This window comes from Micropterus dolomieu, linkage group LG15 (genome assembly GCF_021292245.1).
Source record: "Micropterus dolomieu isolate WLL.071019.BEF.003 ecotype Adirondacks linkage group LG15, ASM2129224v1, whole genome shotgun sequence".
Classification (NCBI taxonomy): Eukaryota; Metazoa; Chordata; class Actinopteri; order Centrarchiformes; family Centrarchidae; genus Micropterus; species Micropterus dolomieu.
Window position 1 is genome coordinate 5372601 of NC_060164.1, and position 17610 is coordinate 5390210.

Sequence of the window (17610 nt, forward strand, 5' to 3'; positions counted from 1 at the left end):
CGTTTTACCTGCAGTTGTGCGTTGCTTTGATCAAACTCCCCTCTGAACGCCGTTTTACCTGCAGTTGAGTGTTGTTAAACTCACCGCTGAATGTGGTTGCACACCATGTTCGTTGTTAAACTCACCGCTGATGAACGCGCTTAGCTTTTGAGGGCCCTTTGATATCAGATTGCGAGGGTTTTTAAACATCAAACACCAGTTGGGGGGCATTTGAATCGCCCTGGCATAGATAATTTTTGGTAGCGTATTCCTTTTTATTTTTATTTATTGTTGTCTCGACCCACAAGGCAGACAACGGGTTGCGGTTTGGTGATCGACCCAAGACGTCAAATTTCAACGCTGTTGAGTTCTATAGAAGTCTATTGGACTGCCCCGCACGTTGAAAAATGAAGCCGAAGGTATACCCAGTGCGTCAAAAAAGTGACGCCAGGGTCCCTTGACCATGCGTCAGACATTTGACGAGTAGGGAGTGAGACTGTGTTGCACAATCTGCGTCTAGTGGCAACGTTTACCTCCAGTGCAGGAAGTAGGGTGTCGTTTATGTAAAGCATGGTGGCTCAGTGGTTGGAGCTGCAGCCGTATAGCAGGAAGGACCGATTTGCAGTTCCTCCGAGTCCAGTTATCTCTGTGTGGAGTCTGCATGTATTATGTACTGCATTATGCTAGGTTTGCAGTATTTTACAGTAAATCATCAAGTGATTAACTGTATCAATTACAATTTTTGACTGAACTGTAAAGGAGAAATGTTACCAAACTGATGTCTATATGTATTCATGTTATCATCCTACCATCTTACAAAAACATAAACCTACTGTTGGTCATATAACAACTCTAACATCTAATCCAACACTATCTTTATTAAAAACCACACAATATTAATACAATATCAGTCAGGCAAAAATAAAAAATAAAAAATAAACTTAAGAAACGCAGTCAACATTTGATCACCTTTCCTATGAGTCGAAGAAGTTTTTGGTTTTGGTTCTCAGAAAACCAGCCTCACTGAGGAGAAGAGGCTTGTCTATTTTGGGTACTTGTTCAGTTAATGGTAAAAAAATTCTAAAAGCATCTGTGTTTGAAAAAAAAAGGTTGTATTGTATGTATTTATTAAAAAAACAGTCTGTAGCTGAATGCTGGTTGAGCTGCTCTCAGTAAAACCCCCAAAGCGAAGGCACTAATTTGACCGCCTGGTTAAAAAGAAGGCTCCGGTCCCGATTCCCATCAGGCACAAAACGAGGCTCGCACCGAAGAACCAAGCTGCAGGACTCACGCTGCTCTTCCTCTCCATCGGCACTGTGGATGGAACAAAAAGAATCAAAAAAAGTTTTCCAGGATTTTTATGACACAAAATGTGTCTGAAGTGCTCAAACCAACAGTTGGCTTTTCAATCAAAATATAGGCTACATTACATTCAATTGGCACAAGCTTTTCAAAGGGACTTACAGAAAGTGTATAAAAACACCAGATGAACAACTGTGAGTACATCCCACCGAAATAAACAACTACAAGTGAGCTCAGTGCTAAAGTACAGTTGCTTTTGTTGGTTTTCTTTTTTGTTTCCTGTAAATTAGATGTTAGAAATGTGTCTCCTAACTAAAGTGACCATCCTTCCAAGTGAAACAAAATCAGTTGTTTCAGCTTATAACCAAAGAACATTTGTTTACATTCAAGTAACAAAACCCTCTAGCGGCTGTAGTAATTCTCTTGACCATCGGCACAAGGGAGGAAGTCTGGTTGCATTATTATAGAGCCACAACGTCTGACTTACATGGGAGACCGCTTGGTTTCCCCAACTGACACATACCTGCAGGTGCCGAGAACAGGTGTATTGTGTGTAGCTCTCTCTGTCTAACCTTTCTGGTGTGAGAGACGTGTATTTATAAGTTTAACAGCATCCCCCTTAATAATAACACTTATAACAGAGATTTTAAAAACAAACACTAGATCTCCTTGTCTTACCCCAGCTCCTGGTGAGAGGCTGTTGTAAGGCTTGATGCTCCACTGAACAAGAGTAAACGTCCTCCTCCCCAGGGGTGAAACTCAGTGTTGAAATTCTGTGGAACGTCCCGTCACTGTTGTGGCGGTAACGCAGGTTCGATACCCCCTCTGTGATCTCCACCCCGTTCCTTGACCATGTGAAGTTGATGGTGGGGGGGTGGAAGTGATTGGCCAAACAGAAGAGAGTGTTGATCACACCATCCTCTGCCTCATACCGGGTATAGATGGAGATCTCTGGAGCTTCTGTTCAATAAAGAGAATAGAAAGTAATGTCTGACGATACTTTTTAAGGGCGTGATTCACCACAATATCACCAAACTTGAATAATCACCAAACTGAAATAATCCAATTAAATAAAAAAAGCATGTGCAACTATTTCTTTTACTTTTTTAATTTGTCTTATTAATCACCAGTAATCAATGTGCTGAGGACAGCAAATTAGATCATTTTCAACTGTTGTCCCACAGATTTATTAAGATAAAGAAGAGAAGGCAGGAAGAGCATGCAGGGGGTGTTTCTATGACTTCACCTTAGCTATAGTTTGAAGTCTAAAGCTGATGATACACAGAGCAACTTTCAGAGCAATGGTGCTGGGGAATGCTGCCATCAATGGTAATGAGTAAAGATTACAACCGTAATCCTCTTCCCCCACCACTCCGCCACCTGCCCCGCCCCACCGCTATCCGTTCAAAACATAGTCCGGCTTGCCACCAGCAAGATTGCCCAGCAACACTGCTCAAAAAGTTGCCCCCATGTATCATCAGCTTTAAGACTTTACCTACATAGTCTGGAGCACAGTCACCCTGATTCTGGTTAACATTAATAAAAACATTAATTGCAAGTCTGTGATGACACTATGATCTCCTGTATTAAAGTTGGACATGGCCATCCACCACCCTCACATTCGCATTTTCCACATTGGCGTCGGATTTAAATCCTGAGGGACAGAATGGTTTAATATTTATGTAATTCAAAGTGATACTGGGCTGGGTATAACAGACATTTAACAAAACCTGCTGCAGACCTGATCTAACAGACCACTTGGGGGCAGCGGAAACAAGCTGAAAACCTTTATCTTTTAAGTTTTAAGCAAATATTTTAGCAAACAGCATCTTATTTACAAATTGAGCAGATGTGGGGGAACATTAGCATTCATGAGAGAACCCACACAGACACAGGGAGAACATGCAAACCACACAGAAAGGGGTTTGAACCCGCGACCTTCTTGTTGTGAGACAACAGTGCTAGCCACAGCACCACCCATGGCAACACTATCACAAGTGTCAAATTAGTTAAATATTCTGTAATTACTTTTAAAATGTGTAATAGCTGCCTCAATTCATTTTTGACACCAGAAAGAGGGCTATTTGTTTTATCAATGCACCCCAAATCTAGTATTTGTGGTGCAGCCAAGTAAGCCACCTATTCAGTCACCTGAGGCTACAAGTCAGAAATAAAACTGTATTATAAGAGCAATCTCTGAGTGCTTCATGTTTTCAGTTGGATCAGCTGTGATGTGTCTAAATTAACCAGCTTTATTAGGATGCTGCAAGCATCTTCATTTCTTATTCCCTCTCGCTAACCTCACAGTGTGTCAAATGTGTTGAGTGTTGGCCTGCATAAACTGTGTCATGTGCAGTACCTTGCCGGATGGGAGCATCAGGATCCGCTTTTTTTGCTTTACCCAAAACGCTGTGACAGTGGGTAATGCTATCTTTGGCAATTTCATAACCCCGTTTCTTTAAGTCTGATACATATTGTGGCAGGTGAGGCATCACCCACATTATTTCTTTGTTGCTGAAATCAGCATACCCAGCCACCTCCTCATCTATAACCACATCAACCCGCACGTCAATGGATTCGTAGCACCCGTAGATGTAGTGGAAGTCATGGGAGGGCGCTGAAAAGCAGGAGACGACAGCATCACAAGATGGAAACAGTTCAAAGGCAAAATTGATTTTGATGCTGCGCTGACATTAATTCACATCCTGGAAGGTGGATAAAACATTAGACAACAAGATACATAATAACTAACTTGGGCTTTGTCCAAAGTTCAAAAGAATCCACCTACCTGTTCCTAAAGCTTACTAATTAACACATTATATTGTTTAACCTGGGGGATTATGTGTCAGACTGTTTCTTGGAGTTCCATGAAGTTTAAGAAATAGTGTGGCACATACCCTCCAGGAAAACTACAACAGTTATACTTTTATACTCCACTTTTTGAACTGATTGAACAAACAAGATAACATGTTGATAAGTTGAGCGCTTTACTTTTGGACAGAGCAGGGCTAGCTGTTTCTTCATTTGTTATGATAAGCTAATCGCCTGATGGCTGTAGCTTTAAATTTATATGAGTGTGAGAGATATGAGATATGAGTTTGGTATTGATCTTGTCATCTAACTCTAACTCGCAAGAAAGAAAGACAATATTTCAGTATTTCATAAAACGTTTTGCTTTCTACAAGTTAATTTTCATAATGTGCCATCATTAACAAAAACCTGGAAGTTGGGTGAAACCTGTAGTAATTTATTTCCAACTGCGCTAATGTTACACAACACCTCATTTGTAGTTAAAGAGTTGTAGTTGTCTGCTTGCGCGGCCTCAACTAAGGTCGAATATGTGAGCAGTTTCACCAAAGACTGAGTTTCTTCTCTTAGATTGTTTGATGTGAGTAACTGTTAAAGGGAAGGCGAGGTAAACGCATTTCTCAAGAACAATGCAAGCATTTGGCAGTATGCACCCATGGCACCTGTGGCACACACAAAAGCCTAATATCTTGATATATCTATTTAACTTATTGATTTTTACTTTAATAAATCTCACAACATATGGCAGACATATAATATGTATCTGGGATGGGACATGTTTAAATGAGCCTTCCCTGCTCCACAAAAGATTAAGATTACATCTTCTTACCATAAAGATAAAACATTTTCTATTTTTAATCCCTCCATTAGGGGATGTTTGCATTTAACACATATTTTAATATGTCACACAGACACACTAAAGTTCAACTTCCCTTTTTTTTCTCTTTCTCTTCTAGTTTTCACACTGTGTGTTACTGCAGTTTGCCTGAAACGCCCTTGATTGGTTTAGATGTTTTGTTTTTTTTTAAATTTACTTCATTTATTTTAATCCTCTTCTGCGTCAAATCTTCTGACACATGTTAATAAACATAAACTTAACTTTGAGAAACAAACATCAAAGTGAAGCTGATTATAATTTTATACCATCAATTTACACTTGATGTGAACTCTGACACAAGCTGCAGTTCATGTCTTACTTGTTGCAGAAGTACAAACTGCTCCAGTGAAAATGCTCAGTACGATAACGGACAGAGTCATCTCAAATCCAAACATGTTGGCTGTGTTCAACAAAACGGCTGAAGCAGGAACTTGAAACAGCTGAGCTTTAACCAGCCAGTTAGATATGATTACAGCACTGTTGCTAGGTAGAATACTTTATTGCTCAGGAAGCCTCAACCAGGAAGCTGTCGGGCAAAGTCATTTGGACAGTTTTGTTTAAATTGTTAACATTCAGCATGTGTCTATGTGTGTTTCTGTGTTTGCAAATGTGGATATGCTGTTCTTTTTAACCTTTATTGTAAACGTGTCAGCTTCATAATGATGTCAGTGATTTGTCACAAAAATGAAGAAAACTTGCGGATTGTGTGGTTAAAAGATTTATTGAGTGACACTTCACCCAGACATTGGTATGCTATCATAATTGTATGTAAGGGGGGAATAGGCACCTTTTAGTCAGAATGGATAGTTATTATGGTTAAAATGGCAACGTATGAAATTATGTAGTTGGACAGTTTTTGTCTGTGTGCTTTTTATACAGTTTGTCTCTAGGAATTATAATAAAAACGAAGGGAAAATATATGCCTATTTTGTCCCAGTCATTGCTTTATCTGGGATTCTGTGCTTTGACCAAAAAAAATCATCCTTAAGTGTGACCATGTGCCATAATGTGACCTCAATATGGACTTTTAAGTCACATAAACAGGAGATCGTTTGCTGAATGGGATTTTGTTTAAATGTTTATTTTAGGTTTATTAATTATTTAATTATTTTCTTTATTATCCACTATGTTTGAGAAGCAAAGATGCATCCCTTGTCTTTTTGACTGCAGACCTCGCTCTGCTTCATTGCATTAGTTGAGCTTAGAGGGAGTTAAAGGGCCTTATTAAGAGTCTAATCATGGAGGGCTGCAGGTGTTTCCTGTTAGCCGATTCTGATTGTTGTGTCAATTATTTCATGGGAGGTTTGGAGACTCTAGCGCCAAAATTTTAATGAAACAAACTAATAAAATGAAATACTTTAAATCAAAACTTAAATTAGCCTCCAACATAAATACGTATTTGCTTGTGAATGCTAAATTGATACAAAGAAACTGTACTTTATTTTACTTTAAATACTCCCTTACTCCTCAAATCAACATTACCTTAATTTATTATTTCACTGGGGTGCAATCAAGGTTTCACCTGTCTGCATCTGATCATGCTGATTCACATTAACTGCAGGCGTGTCAGGTATGTACACTCAAGTCCGGGTTAGGGTCTTGTCAGATCTCAGTTTTGTGAGGACATCACAGTTGGAGGTCAGAATTTCACAGTGGAAATGTCCGGCTTCCAACCTCAAAGCATTCCCGGTGCATGATGCCAAATGTAAACAAAAGACATGGCTGACCGTGACAAACTGATTTTTAAGTGTGCACACAATTGAAGCCTTAGCAGTGCCCTTGGTGTCAATTAAAAAGATAGCCATTTTAATAAACACTTGTGACATGAAGATATGTAACTCGTTACCCATGTTCCAGTCTAGCTACATCGGTCAGTAACCTGCAAAAGCCAGTAATTTTTACATTATTTTAGCATTTTTACCATTTTCCTTAATAACCAGCTACATTGGTGACATACTTTAACATCAATTTACTACAGAACAGGTTTTACAGGATTTTAGGATAGTATGTATTATTTTAATTGAATACAGACAAATAAACTTTATGTTGCTTTTTAGTTGGTGGTTTACCATTTACAATAATCGCTTCCATTGGTGCTGCCACTGTTGCTGCCATTGATTGTGATGTCAGACATCTGCCTCTTCACAAAGTCGGGGTAGATGGATTTACCCTGAGTTCACAAGAAGGACCTCTGTGGCATTCAGTTGTACTTTTTCTAGTTGGAGGATGGAAAATTTTGAATTCCGAGTTGTCTGGAACGCAGCAATAAATCCACAATCTGGGTCAATGTCCTGTTACGCCTGAGTTACTGAAATAGTAACAGAATTAGTAATAGTCTTTTAGTCCTAGCAGAAGCAGGAGCAACAGTTGTCACAGTAGTAACATTACCATTATTAACGTTCTGCATATTAACATGCTGCATACCGCTGTAGACACCCACCAGGGGCTGATCATGTAGTCAAAGTCATCTAAGTATCATTTGGATGCAGAGACATATTGGACAGAGACACATGGACAAGTTAAGTCAACAGAAAAAGTGTGTGTGTTTAAGAAAGAAGAAGATTCAAGGATACAGAGACCTGTGGGAGGATTTGCGTTTAGGAGATTCCTTGTTTTTGTAAGATTTCATACACTCGAGAATTATTGTAATTTGACTTCATTATTGACAGCTTTAGTGTCGCATTTGCACAACTGTAACAACTGTATTGTAATACATTTCTTTTTTCACCATGAAATTAAAATATTGTTTTCTGTTAATCATTTTCAAAAAAAGCCACACTTAATAGTAGTTTCAATTTAGTAAAACAAAAAACTTTTGGTGGAAGTGGAACTGTTACTAAAAGGGTGTGGTGATGACGTGGATAAGACACGCCCAACATGCCTTTGGTGTGAGAGACCCGGGTTCGAATCCACTGTGAGACACCAATGTGTCCCTGATCAAGAAGCTTAACCCCTAGTTGCTCCAGTGGTATGCGACCTCTGACATATACAGCAGCTATAAGTTGCTTTAGATAAAAGCGTCAGCTAAATGAATAAATGTAAAAGTAACACGGGAGTACAAAGTGACTGTGGCAGCGAAAAACAGGCTGGAAGTCATCGCAATACAGCAACATGCACAGTACAAGTGTATAAATATTATTTGCACATTGCAAAATATTTTAATAAACATACCAAAAAAAAAAACAGTCAGTAGCATTGTGTTTTTGCTTTGCATGACTTATATACCAAATTAGCCAAATATGTATCGTTGCAAAGTCCTTAATTTTCGCATGTCCACACTAAAATACGCTTTAAAACGAAAACGGTGTCAGCAGCGTTTTCAAACTAATACGTTTTAGGTGTTTTTGATGACTGAGTGTGGGGCTCAAGTGAAAGACTGAGTAGCTCTGTTCAGAATGTCTGGAGTTATATCAAAAAATGAAAAAAACACAACTAATTTTTAATGATGATAATCCCTAAAAAGTTAGCTCAGACATGTCTCTTAAAACTGCAGGACAGAGAGCACCTAAAGCTGTAGATAGTGGTAGAATCGGATGCCAAGCTGTCTTAGAACATGAAAAGCTCCAACAAAATGCTTCATGTTTTCAGAAACATATATGAAAGAAACACTAAATGAGACATTGGCTCTCTGTGGTGGTCAGGTGGCAGTAAACATGCTAGGAGATTAGCTTTCTAGTGGTAATATTAACTTGGCTAACCCCCATTGCAAACATGACCATCAGGTTGTAGTGGTCCATTGTGAGTCTCCTGTTGGTTCCTGCGGGTGATGAGGGTGGGGTTTCCCATCCAAGAAAGTGAATAAGCATATCTGCTAAAATGTCGAACAATTCCTTTAATGTGCATTTTTCCTTATCTAGACAGATATCCAAATACAGATTGCATGTCATGGTAACATCAGAGGTAAATGTGGTCAAAATGTTTTAACTTTCCAAAAATGTCCTCACTCTAAACGTCTAGGAAAGTGTTCCTCACAAAGACAGAAGTACAAGAGAGCACACACACACACACACACACACACACACACTCACACACAGAAAATCAACCAGTCTAGACTGTACTGAACAAAACTAATGAATGTATTTCAGCTGCAGTTTCTTCAAGGGACGGTGTGTGTGTGTGTTGTTCAGACCCTTTTTCTTATTGTTCCTTTCTACCCTTGTTCTCTCTCTCTCTCTCTCTCTCTCTCTCTCTCTCTCTCTCTCTCTCTCTCTCTCTCTCTCTCTCTCCTTCAATCAGTGTGTTTATGTCTCAGACTGCTTTTCCTCTCAAGCACTTGGAGAACTTAAGGGGAGGGGAAAAGGCAAATAATTTTAGCACCTCTTTTCTCCCTCTCTCTTGTCTCATTTCCTCCTCTGTCTTTCTTTTTCTCTGCTCCCTCCATCACTCTCTCTCTCAGGTGTGATCTGTGTGGGGAGTTTCTGTCTAGACAACCGATTATACCGAATAATGAGGGAGAGGGAGGGAGGGGCGTAGATGGACCATGAAAAGGGAGAGAGAGGGAGGAGGATGTGATGTGAAGGAAAGAGAGGTGTAGTGTCAGACAGAGAGAGGGGGAGAGGTGTAAAGGGGAGGAAGGAAGGATATGCAGACATGAGGAAAAACAGGAGGGAAAACAATAAGCAAGGGATTAGAGATGAGAGAAGAAAAGGATGGAAATAAACATGACAGAAGAAATTAAAGGAGGAAAGAAAAAGAATGAGAAGAGAAGGATGGGGATGAAAGGAAAGAAAGAAATAAAAGAATGAATAAGGAGGAAAGAGACATGATAAAAGAAAAAGAGAGATGGAACAAACAAAAGAGATAAGGAAACATAAAATGAATAAACAGTAGATGGTAGAGGGTAACGAGGAAAGGGAGGGGAAAAGAAAGAAAAAAATGAACATAAAAATGAAATGGGAAAAGAAAAATGAAACGAATGAATGAGCAGAAAGTACAAAGGGGAACCAGCATGTCTCGCACACACACACACACACACACACACAGACTAAACACCACTGAGCCAGAACAGAGACACAGTCTGATCTGCTGTGTTAGGAAACCCTATCAGTCACACAGGCTTTACTTTCTGTGTGTGTGTGTGTGTGTGTGTGTGTGTGTGTGTGTGTGTGTGTGTGTGTGTGTGTGTGTGTGTGTGTGTGTGTGTGTGTGTGCATGTGTGTGTGTCTTAGTTTGGTGATGAGTGATCAAGAGTCCAAAAACCTCCCAGACACACACACAAACACACCGCCTGTAATAAGCTTATCCAGTGCAGCAGTTTCAGCTGCACTGGATAAGCAGATTTTTTTTCTTTGCTGTTTGTGATGAAAGAATATTTTTGTATCTGCTAAAACAATATTGATTTTTAAAGAAACCTTGCTACGCACGCGCACGTGTGTGTGTGTGTGTGTGTGTTTGTGTGTGTGTGTGTGAGTATATGTGTACATTCTTGGTTTGTCTGGATTCATAACTGAAACCAGAAAAAGGGAGATGTAATTAAGACAAGTGGTGAGACAGACAAACCTTAATTTTGAAAGACAAGCAGACAGCAAGACAGACAAACTATCAGAGAGGCAATGAGTCAGCAAAAAAGTTTGATGGAAAGAGGTACAGGCAGTAGGACTGTCATAAATTTTCTGGAGGTTTTAAGGCTGCAACTTTTGCACTGTGTGAGAAAAACAGCCATATCATTCATTTCAATGAGGTATCTGGCAAAAAAAACAAAAAAACACTGTGTCTTCTGGTAAAAAAGTTGAACCAGGCTCAGGTTTTGCCACAATGTAATGCAACGTGTCATTCAATGCGCTGCAGTGGCAAATGCAAATATTATGCGAACCACAATACTTCCCAATTTAAATCTTTTCTTCTACTGTTTACCTCGCGATGATGTGAAAGAAAAAATGGCCACCACAATAACTTCCCAGAGTTTTAAAATCCTCTTTCTCTGCTAACAACCCCACAATGCATTGCATCTCACTTCATAGATGTGAAAACAACCATTGTGTGTTTCAAAATATGTCAGTGATGACGCAAAAAAATGCAGATGAATAAGAGTCTCAATGTATCTCAATGTACTGCTTGATATAAAACTATGGATATCATATTGGGAGTAGTGAACAAGGGAGTGATTTTGGACACAGCCCTTGTACAGTATGCAGTGTTTTGGCATCTTCAAGCTCCATGTCCTTCTTAAAACAACTATTTCTGTCAGTTGTCACGTGTACAGATGAGTGCAACACTATGAATGTGACTGTCTGAAAATGTGTAGTTTTCCCCATATTTAAACTCATTATGTCTTCCCTCTGTATGATAGTATAATTTTTACTCTGCCTGCAGTGTGGCTGTCTAGAAATAACAATAAACACTTTTGCGTTCCGATGTGGTCGAACAACACGTCATGCGAACTAGTTCTTTTCAAGCATAAACCGACCGTCATTTCTTTAGAAGGACAAACAACCTGTCTGTCTGCACATAAGACGGACAAACAGTCAGCTAGACAGGCAGACATACAGACAGATAAGAAACTGAGAGGCATAAAATCTGTCACACTGTAATCAGATTAGTGTGCTAATACAATGACATCATTAAATCCATTACACACACACACACACACACACACACACACACACCAAGTGAAAATAACCTACTCTGTGTGTGTGTGTGTGTGTTTGTGTGTATTCTGAAAGCATGTGTTATGTGTGGGTTTATGTGTGTGTAAACACTGTCTCTGTGCTTCTGTGTGTATCTAAATGTGAATGTGTATTTTACCAGCTTGCCTGCTGTTTTTAATTTTCTAGATTGAAATAGAGCACACATGATGTGTGTAGGTGAGTGTGTGTGTGCGTGTGTGGGCAGACTTCTTTTCATCATTTTAATTGGTCTCGCCTGCTTTCTCTCTGCTTGCTTTGTTTTTCTGCCGTTAAAGGGAAATTTCACCACGAAATGCCATCTTTACACCCCAACATACACCTACATAAAGATAAACACACACACACACACACACACACACATCATATGCTGTGACCTCCCACATAGAATGAATTTGCAATTTTGTCTGAAATTAATAGAAAGCTGAAACAGTATGTAACATTTTAATGAAAAAGAGGGAGAGCAACAAGTGATTTTCTCAGTGCTGGCATCAAAAGTAATAAACACACAGCATGCTGTGTTTGAAGTTTTGTCCACTTTTTTTGGGATCACTTGGTGTCTTTAATAGTAGTTCACATCCATAATGAACTTTAAGCAGTTTACTGTAAGAGTTGCCCCCGCTAACATCAGAAAACAAGACAAAGAGTGGACCTCCATGCTAGAGGTTCTGTAAGGTTGAGCTTCAGCAGTACTTTGACTTAAATATGTCAGCATGCTTACAATGACAATTCTAACATGCTGATGCTGGTGTAATGATTACCATGTTCACAATCTTAGTGTAGTGTGCGAGCATCACCAAGGATCAGCAAAGTTAACACAGGTCATCCTAAGGGGGATATGAATGTGTGAGCCAAATGTTAAGGCAACCCAACAAGTATTTCACAAAATAACTGAAAATTTGACTTGCTGGTGGCGCAACAGGGAAAGTGAGGGGATTACCAAAGTCACTAAACTTCATCCTCTGGGTACCCTGCATATCTGTGCCAAATTTCATGTCAATCCATCTAATAGTTCCATCCATCCATCTAAACCAACTCTGACTGCTCCAAACATCATAGGTAGAAGGTATACTTATTTGTCACAATACAACAGGGTTGTAAAATGAAATGAGAATTTCTGAAAGAAGATGTGATGAGGCTAAATGCAGAAAATGTTAGGTGAAACTTGAGTCCAGCTGGTGATTATCACTTCACCCTGGTATCTGCAATGCTGTCAATGCTGTGCTCCTCTGCTTGTGTGAAAAGAAATGTCATAGGTAACACGAAGGAGGCTTGTTAGGGTTGTTTTATATTAATATTGTGGCTTTGTCATTTTCATTTTTTTGTTTTATGCACAAATGTGTGAAAAATATTGTTTTATAGTTAGCTTGTAACATTGTGCAAGAATTTTTTGTTTCTAATTTAATTCATTTTTATATTTGTTGAGTTGTAAATAGACTAATTTCCATTTCAAACTTTTATAAATCCAAAAGACTGTGCAGAGTGAAAAACGTTATAAGACAGTTGACTCTCACTACAGTAAGTTATTAAATGGGCACAGTTTTTTTGGGGGGGGGGGAGTGTCAATGCTAGCATCTTTAGCTAACTAGCTACTTAATCTTACATGTAGCTAAATGCTATGGTAATGGCATGGTAACTTACGTAACGTAACCGAACGTTACGTAACTAACATAGCAACGATGTAGCACGGTAACTTACTTAACGTAAATAAAAACAAAAAACTGATGTTGTGTAAGTATTGTATATAATTGTATCACTTGTGAATCAAACGCCGTTCTCCTGGGTCAGGGACCAACTTATTATCCACCCAACCACCTGACAACCCCTTAGTGTAAGACTTTCATGGCTATTTACATCCTACACACGCTGATTTTACCTGTGACAGTAGGCATAAAATGGTACGCCATTTCTGCACATTAAAAGTGAATGCAATCTAAACGTCATGAAATGACACGCGAAATGCAAAAACTGTGTTGGTATACCCCGCCAAATGCCTGGCACCTTTTGATGGTACCAGGCTGCTGGAATGGAATGAAAGAAACAGCCAAATGAACAGTTCCCATCCCACCCATGCAGGTTCGCTTAGGTGCAGCACAGAGAAACATGTTCGAGGCTTCAGATGAAGGCAATGTCAATGTAAACCTCACAATTCAGGTAAAAAAGGTAAATTAATATGGTAATATGAAAATGGCAAGTTTATGTTCAATTTCACTCTTTCCTCTAGTTTCTTTCTTGTCTTTCTATTTTATTTGGTTCATCTTTCTTCTTTTCCATGCGATTTCTCTCCTGCCTGTTTCCCTCATCCTCTCTTTCTCTCTTTGTTTACAACACAATCTCTTCTCGACAGAGGACATTTTTAATAGTCTACTGCGTCTAGCCTCAAACACAAGCGGGGGAGTAGGGGGCGGGCAAATGAAGAAAAGATGAGTGTAGACAGAGGAGAGATAGCGACAGAGAGAGGGAGGTAAAGGTGGGGGGCAGACAGAAAGACAGAGGGTGAGATAATGAGATAGAAAAAGGATGAGAGAGAGGTGGATTTGTTATTCTTGCAGGGTGTTGCACAGACACAGACAGACATTACCTCACACAGCTGCTGCAGTGAGAGGAGAGGGTGACAGTGTGTGTGTGTGTGTGTGTGTGTGTGTGGATGCAGCCAGGCGTAAACCTGTTTATAATATCCTGAAGCTCAGATTTTAGTCAAATGTCAAGCTTTTATCAGAGAGTGCTTTCTCAGAGAGCAGAAACTCAACTCTTATTTTTATAGCTTTGGCCATTGTCATTTTTCACAAAATGTTACTTGCTATAACAAAGTCTGACGGGGCAAGAAACACAAGCAGTCAGATGTTGTAAAAAACTTTCGTTTTTGATTATCTAAACCATTTTATCTGTCAGTAAAAGCGAGATTGAGCAATAACTCGTCTCCGAAAATTGAGTGTCCACAGTAGGAGTACAGTAGGTCAGTTGAACCAATGATAGATGTTTAAAATAGACGGTTTGGGTAAAAACTGTATCGTTGCAACTCGGCACAATGGTCCTTTATTTGATTACTTGTTATAGAAGCTACAGCATTCAAATGAATAGTAAACATTTTTTGGGAACATCACAGTATTCAAACTTCAAACATAAACTCTTTGAACTGAGATGATTATAAGTTGATATTGTTTACATCAGTCAAGTTAAACAATTAAAAGTACACTTTGCTAATTCAAGTCATTTTAATGTAATATACTTTAATGCATCATCCAAAACCAAGTACAGTGCCTTGCGAAAGTATTCGGCCCCCTTGAACTTTGACCTTTTGCCACATTTCAGGCTTCAAACATAAAGATATAAAACTGTAATTTTTTGTGAAGAATCAACAACAAGTGGGACACAATTATGAAGTGGAACGAAATTTATTGGATATTTCAAACCTTTTTAACAAATAAAAAACTGAAAAATTGGGCGTGCAAAATTATTCAGCCCCCTTAAGTTAATACTTTGTAGCGCCACCTTTTGCTGCGATTACAGCTGTAAGTCGCTTGGGGTACGTCTCTATCAGTTTTGCACATCGAGAGACTGAAATTTTTGCCCATTCCTCCTTGCAAAACAGCTCGAGCTCAGTGAGGTTGGATGGAGAGCGTTTGTGAACAGCAGTTTTCAGTTCTTTCCACAGATTCTTGATTGGATTCAGGTCTGGACTTTGACTTGGCCCTTCTAACACCTGGATATGTTTATTTGTGAACCATTCCAGTGTAGATTTTGCTTTATGTTTTGGATCATTGTCTTGTTGGAAGACAAATCTCCGTCCCAGTCTCAGTGTCTTTTGCAGACTCCATCAGGTTTTCTTCCAGAATGGTCCTGTATTTGGCTCCATCCATCTTCCCATCAATTTTAACCATCTTCCCTGTCCCTGCTGAAGAAAAGCAGGCCCAACCCGTGATGCTGCCACCACCATGTTTGACAGTGGGGATGGTGTGTTCAGGGTGATGAGCTGTGTTGCCTTTGCGCCAAACATAACGTTTTGCACTGTTGCCAAAAAGTTCGATTTTGGTTTCATCTGACCAGAGCACCTTCTTCCACGTTTGATGTGTCTCCCAGGTGGCTTGTGGCAGACTTTAAACGAGACTTTTTATGGATATCTTTAAGAAATGGCTTTCTTCTTGCCACTCTTCCATAAAGGCCAGATTTGTGCAGTATACGACTGATTGTTGTCCTATGGACAGAGTCTCCCACCTCAGCTGTAGATCTCTGCAGTTCATCCAGAGTGATCATGGGCCTCTTGGCTACATCTCTGATAAGTCTTCTCCTTGTATGAGCCAAAAGTTTAGAGGGACGGCCGGGTCTTCGTAGATTTGCAGTGGTCTGATACTTCTTCCATTTCAATATTATCGCTTGCACAGTGCTCCTTGGGATGTTTAAAGCTTGGGAAATCTCTTTGTATCCAAATCCGGCTTTAAACTTCTCCACAACAGTATCTCGGACCTGCCTGGTGTGTTCCTTGTTCTTCATGATGCTCTCTGCGCTTTAAACGGACCTCTGAGACTATCACAGAGCAGGTGCATTTATACGGAGACTTGATTTCACACAGGTGGATTCTATTTATCATCATTAGTTATTTAGGTCAACACTGGATCATTCAGAGATCCTCAGTGAACTTCTGGAGAGAGTTTGCTGCACTGAAAGTAAAGGGGCTGAATAATTTTGCATGCCCAATTTTTCAGTTTTTTATTTGTTAAAAAGGTTTGAAATATCCAATAAATTTCGTTCCACTTCATGATTGTGTCCCACTTGTTGTTGATTCTTCACAAAAAATTACAGTTTTATATCTTTATGTTTGAAGCCTGAAATGTGGCAAAAGGTCGAAAAGTTCAAGGGGGCCGAATACTTTCGCAAGGCACTGTAAGCTCTTAATAGGTCATAAAAAAGTCCCACATTCATCTATCAGAAAAGGCTCACAGGGAGATGAATGCACTGTTTGAAAGATTGATGTGTTGCCTCATGTTAAGGATGCAGTATATTGCCAATGTAGCAGAATTCCATAAGTGTCGATCCAGCCTCAGATACATTCCTCGTCTCATGTTCCTTTGGCTCTCAGTCAAAAACTCTGGCAGCACTAGAGCACTGTTTTTCACCTCAAGTCAAAAGAACAAAGTAAGAAATTCAAGAGGAGAGCCTGAGGATCACAGTTGAGTTTGTTATTTAAAGGAGACCTATTATACTGCATTTCCAGCCCTATATTGTTGTTCTGGGACTCCTCTATGGTAGCTTTGCAGGATTCAAAGTTTAAAACAACAAACAAGGTGTAGATTAGGGCTGAAACAATTCATCGATTAAATCAATTACTAAAATGCATCGACGCAAATTCTTTGCTATGTGAACATGACGTGATTAAGATGGCGCTGTTTGCAAAGTGGAGTAAGAGCGAGAAAATAGCGAGGGATGAAGAAGAAAGTGTCCAAAGTATGGGATTATTTCAAGCTAAAAGAAAACAACAGCTCTGTATTGTCACAGTCCTCCGTAAAACGAAACTTATGTGGCCTACCGCAACAGCACGACGGCGCCTGATCAGAAAGCTCCCGGTGTTCTGCCAGCGGACCACAGACAAGGTAACATTAAAAGCAACTTTAGCATTTAACTGAAATCATGACTGATTGTTGAGTTGAAGGCTAGTCAAAGTAAGACGCAATCCTCAGCTGTAAATGTACACACGTGCGTTTGTTGTTCTCCTGGTTGGGCCGTGAATTTGGGTCATAACGTCACAGTCAGGAGTTAAATGGGTGTCGGGGAGCTGCAGCTTAACTTGTATAGCACTCTGGTGATGTTTGTGTTGGTAAAGCAGTTGTCTGGTTGTTGGTCTGCCACACTATGACACACTATGAATTTCCGAAAGGACGAATAAATATCTATTATCTATCAATGTCCACAGCTGATCCCGTTACAGGGGGGCGCCACCGCCACCGCCAATCAAAAGTACTTCTTAAACGATGCATCGTTTAAGAAGCAGCCCTACTGTAGATGCTCCTGTCTCTTTGAGTCCCG

The 17610-nt window shown here is 39.7% G+C and overlaps 1 protein-coding gene across 1 annotated transcript; it reads right to left on the reverse strand.

Annotated features, from left to right (window-relative positions):
- Positions 1-837: 837 nt before the first annotated feature.
- Positions 838-5416, reverse strand: LOC123984265 (H-2 class II histocompatibility antigen, A-Q alpha chain-like). The gene is made up of 4 exons (XM_046071056.1): positions 5286-5416; positions 3641-3898; positions 1960-2241; positions 838-1293 (listed from the first exon to the last, which is right to left on the reverse strand). The coding sequence occupies exons 1-4, from the start codon at positions 5359-5361 to the stop codon at positions 1175-1177; spliced, it is 735 nt and encodes a 244-aa protein (XP_045927012.1). The 5' UTR covers positions 5362-5416; the 3' UTR covers positions 838-1174.
- Between the last annotated feature and the right edge of the window lie 12194 nt (positions 5417-17610).

What these genes read in the sequence shown, in the direction of transcription:
- LOC123984265 (XM_046071056.1), bottom strand. Translation starts at nt 5,361, where the DNA reads ATGTTTGGATTTGAGATGACTCTGTCCGTTATCGTACTGAGCATTTTC. An exon ending in AGTTTGTACTTCTGCAACAA is followed by an intron (nt 3,899 to 5,285) that starts GTAAGACATGAA and finishes CCTGCTTTTCAG; the next exon opens with CGCCCTCCCATGACTTCCAC. An exon ending in TGATGCTCCCATCCGGCAAG is followed by an intron (nt 2,242 to 3,640) that starts GTACTGCACATG and finishes TTTATTGAACAG; the next exon opens with AAGCTCCAGAGATCTCCATC.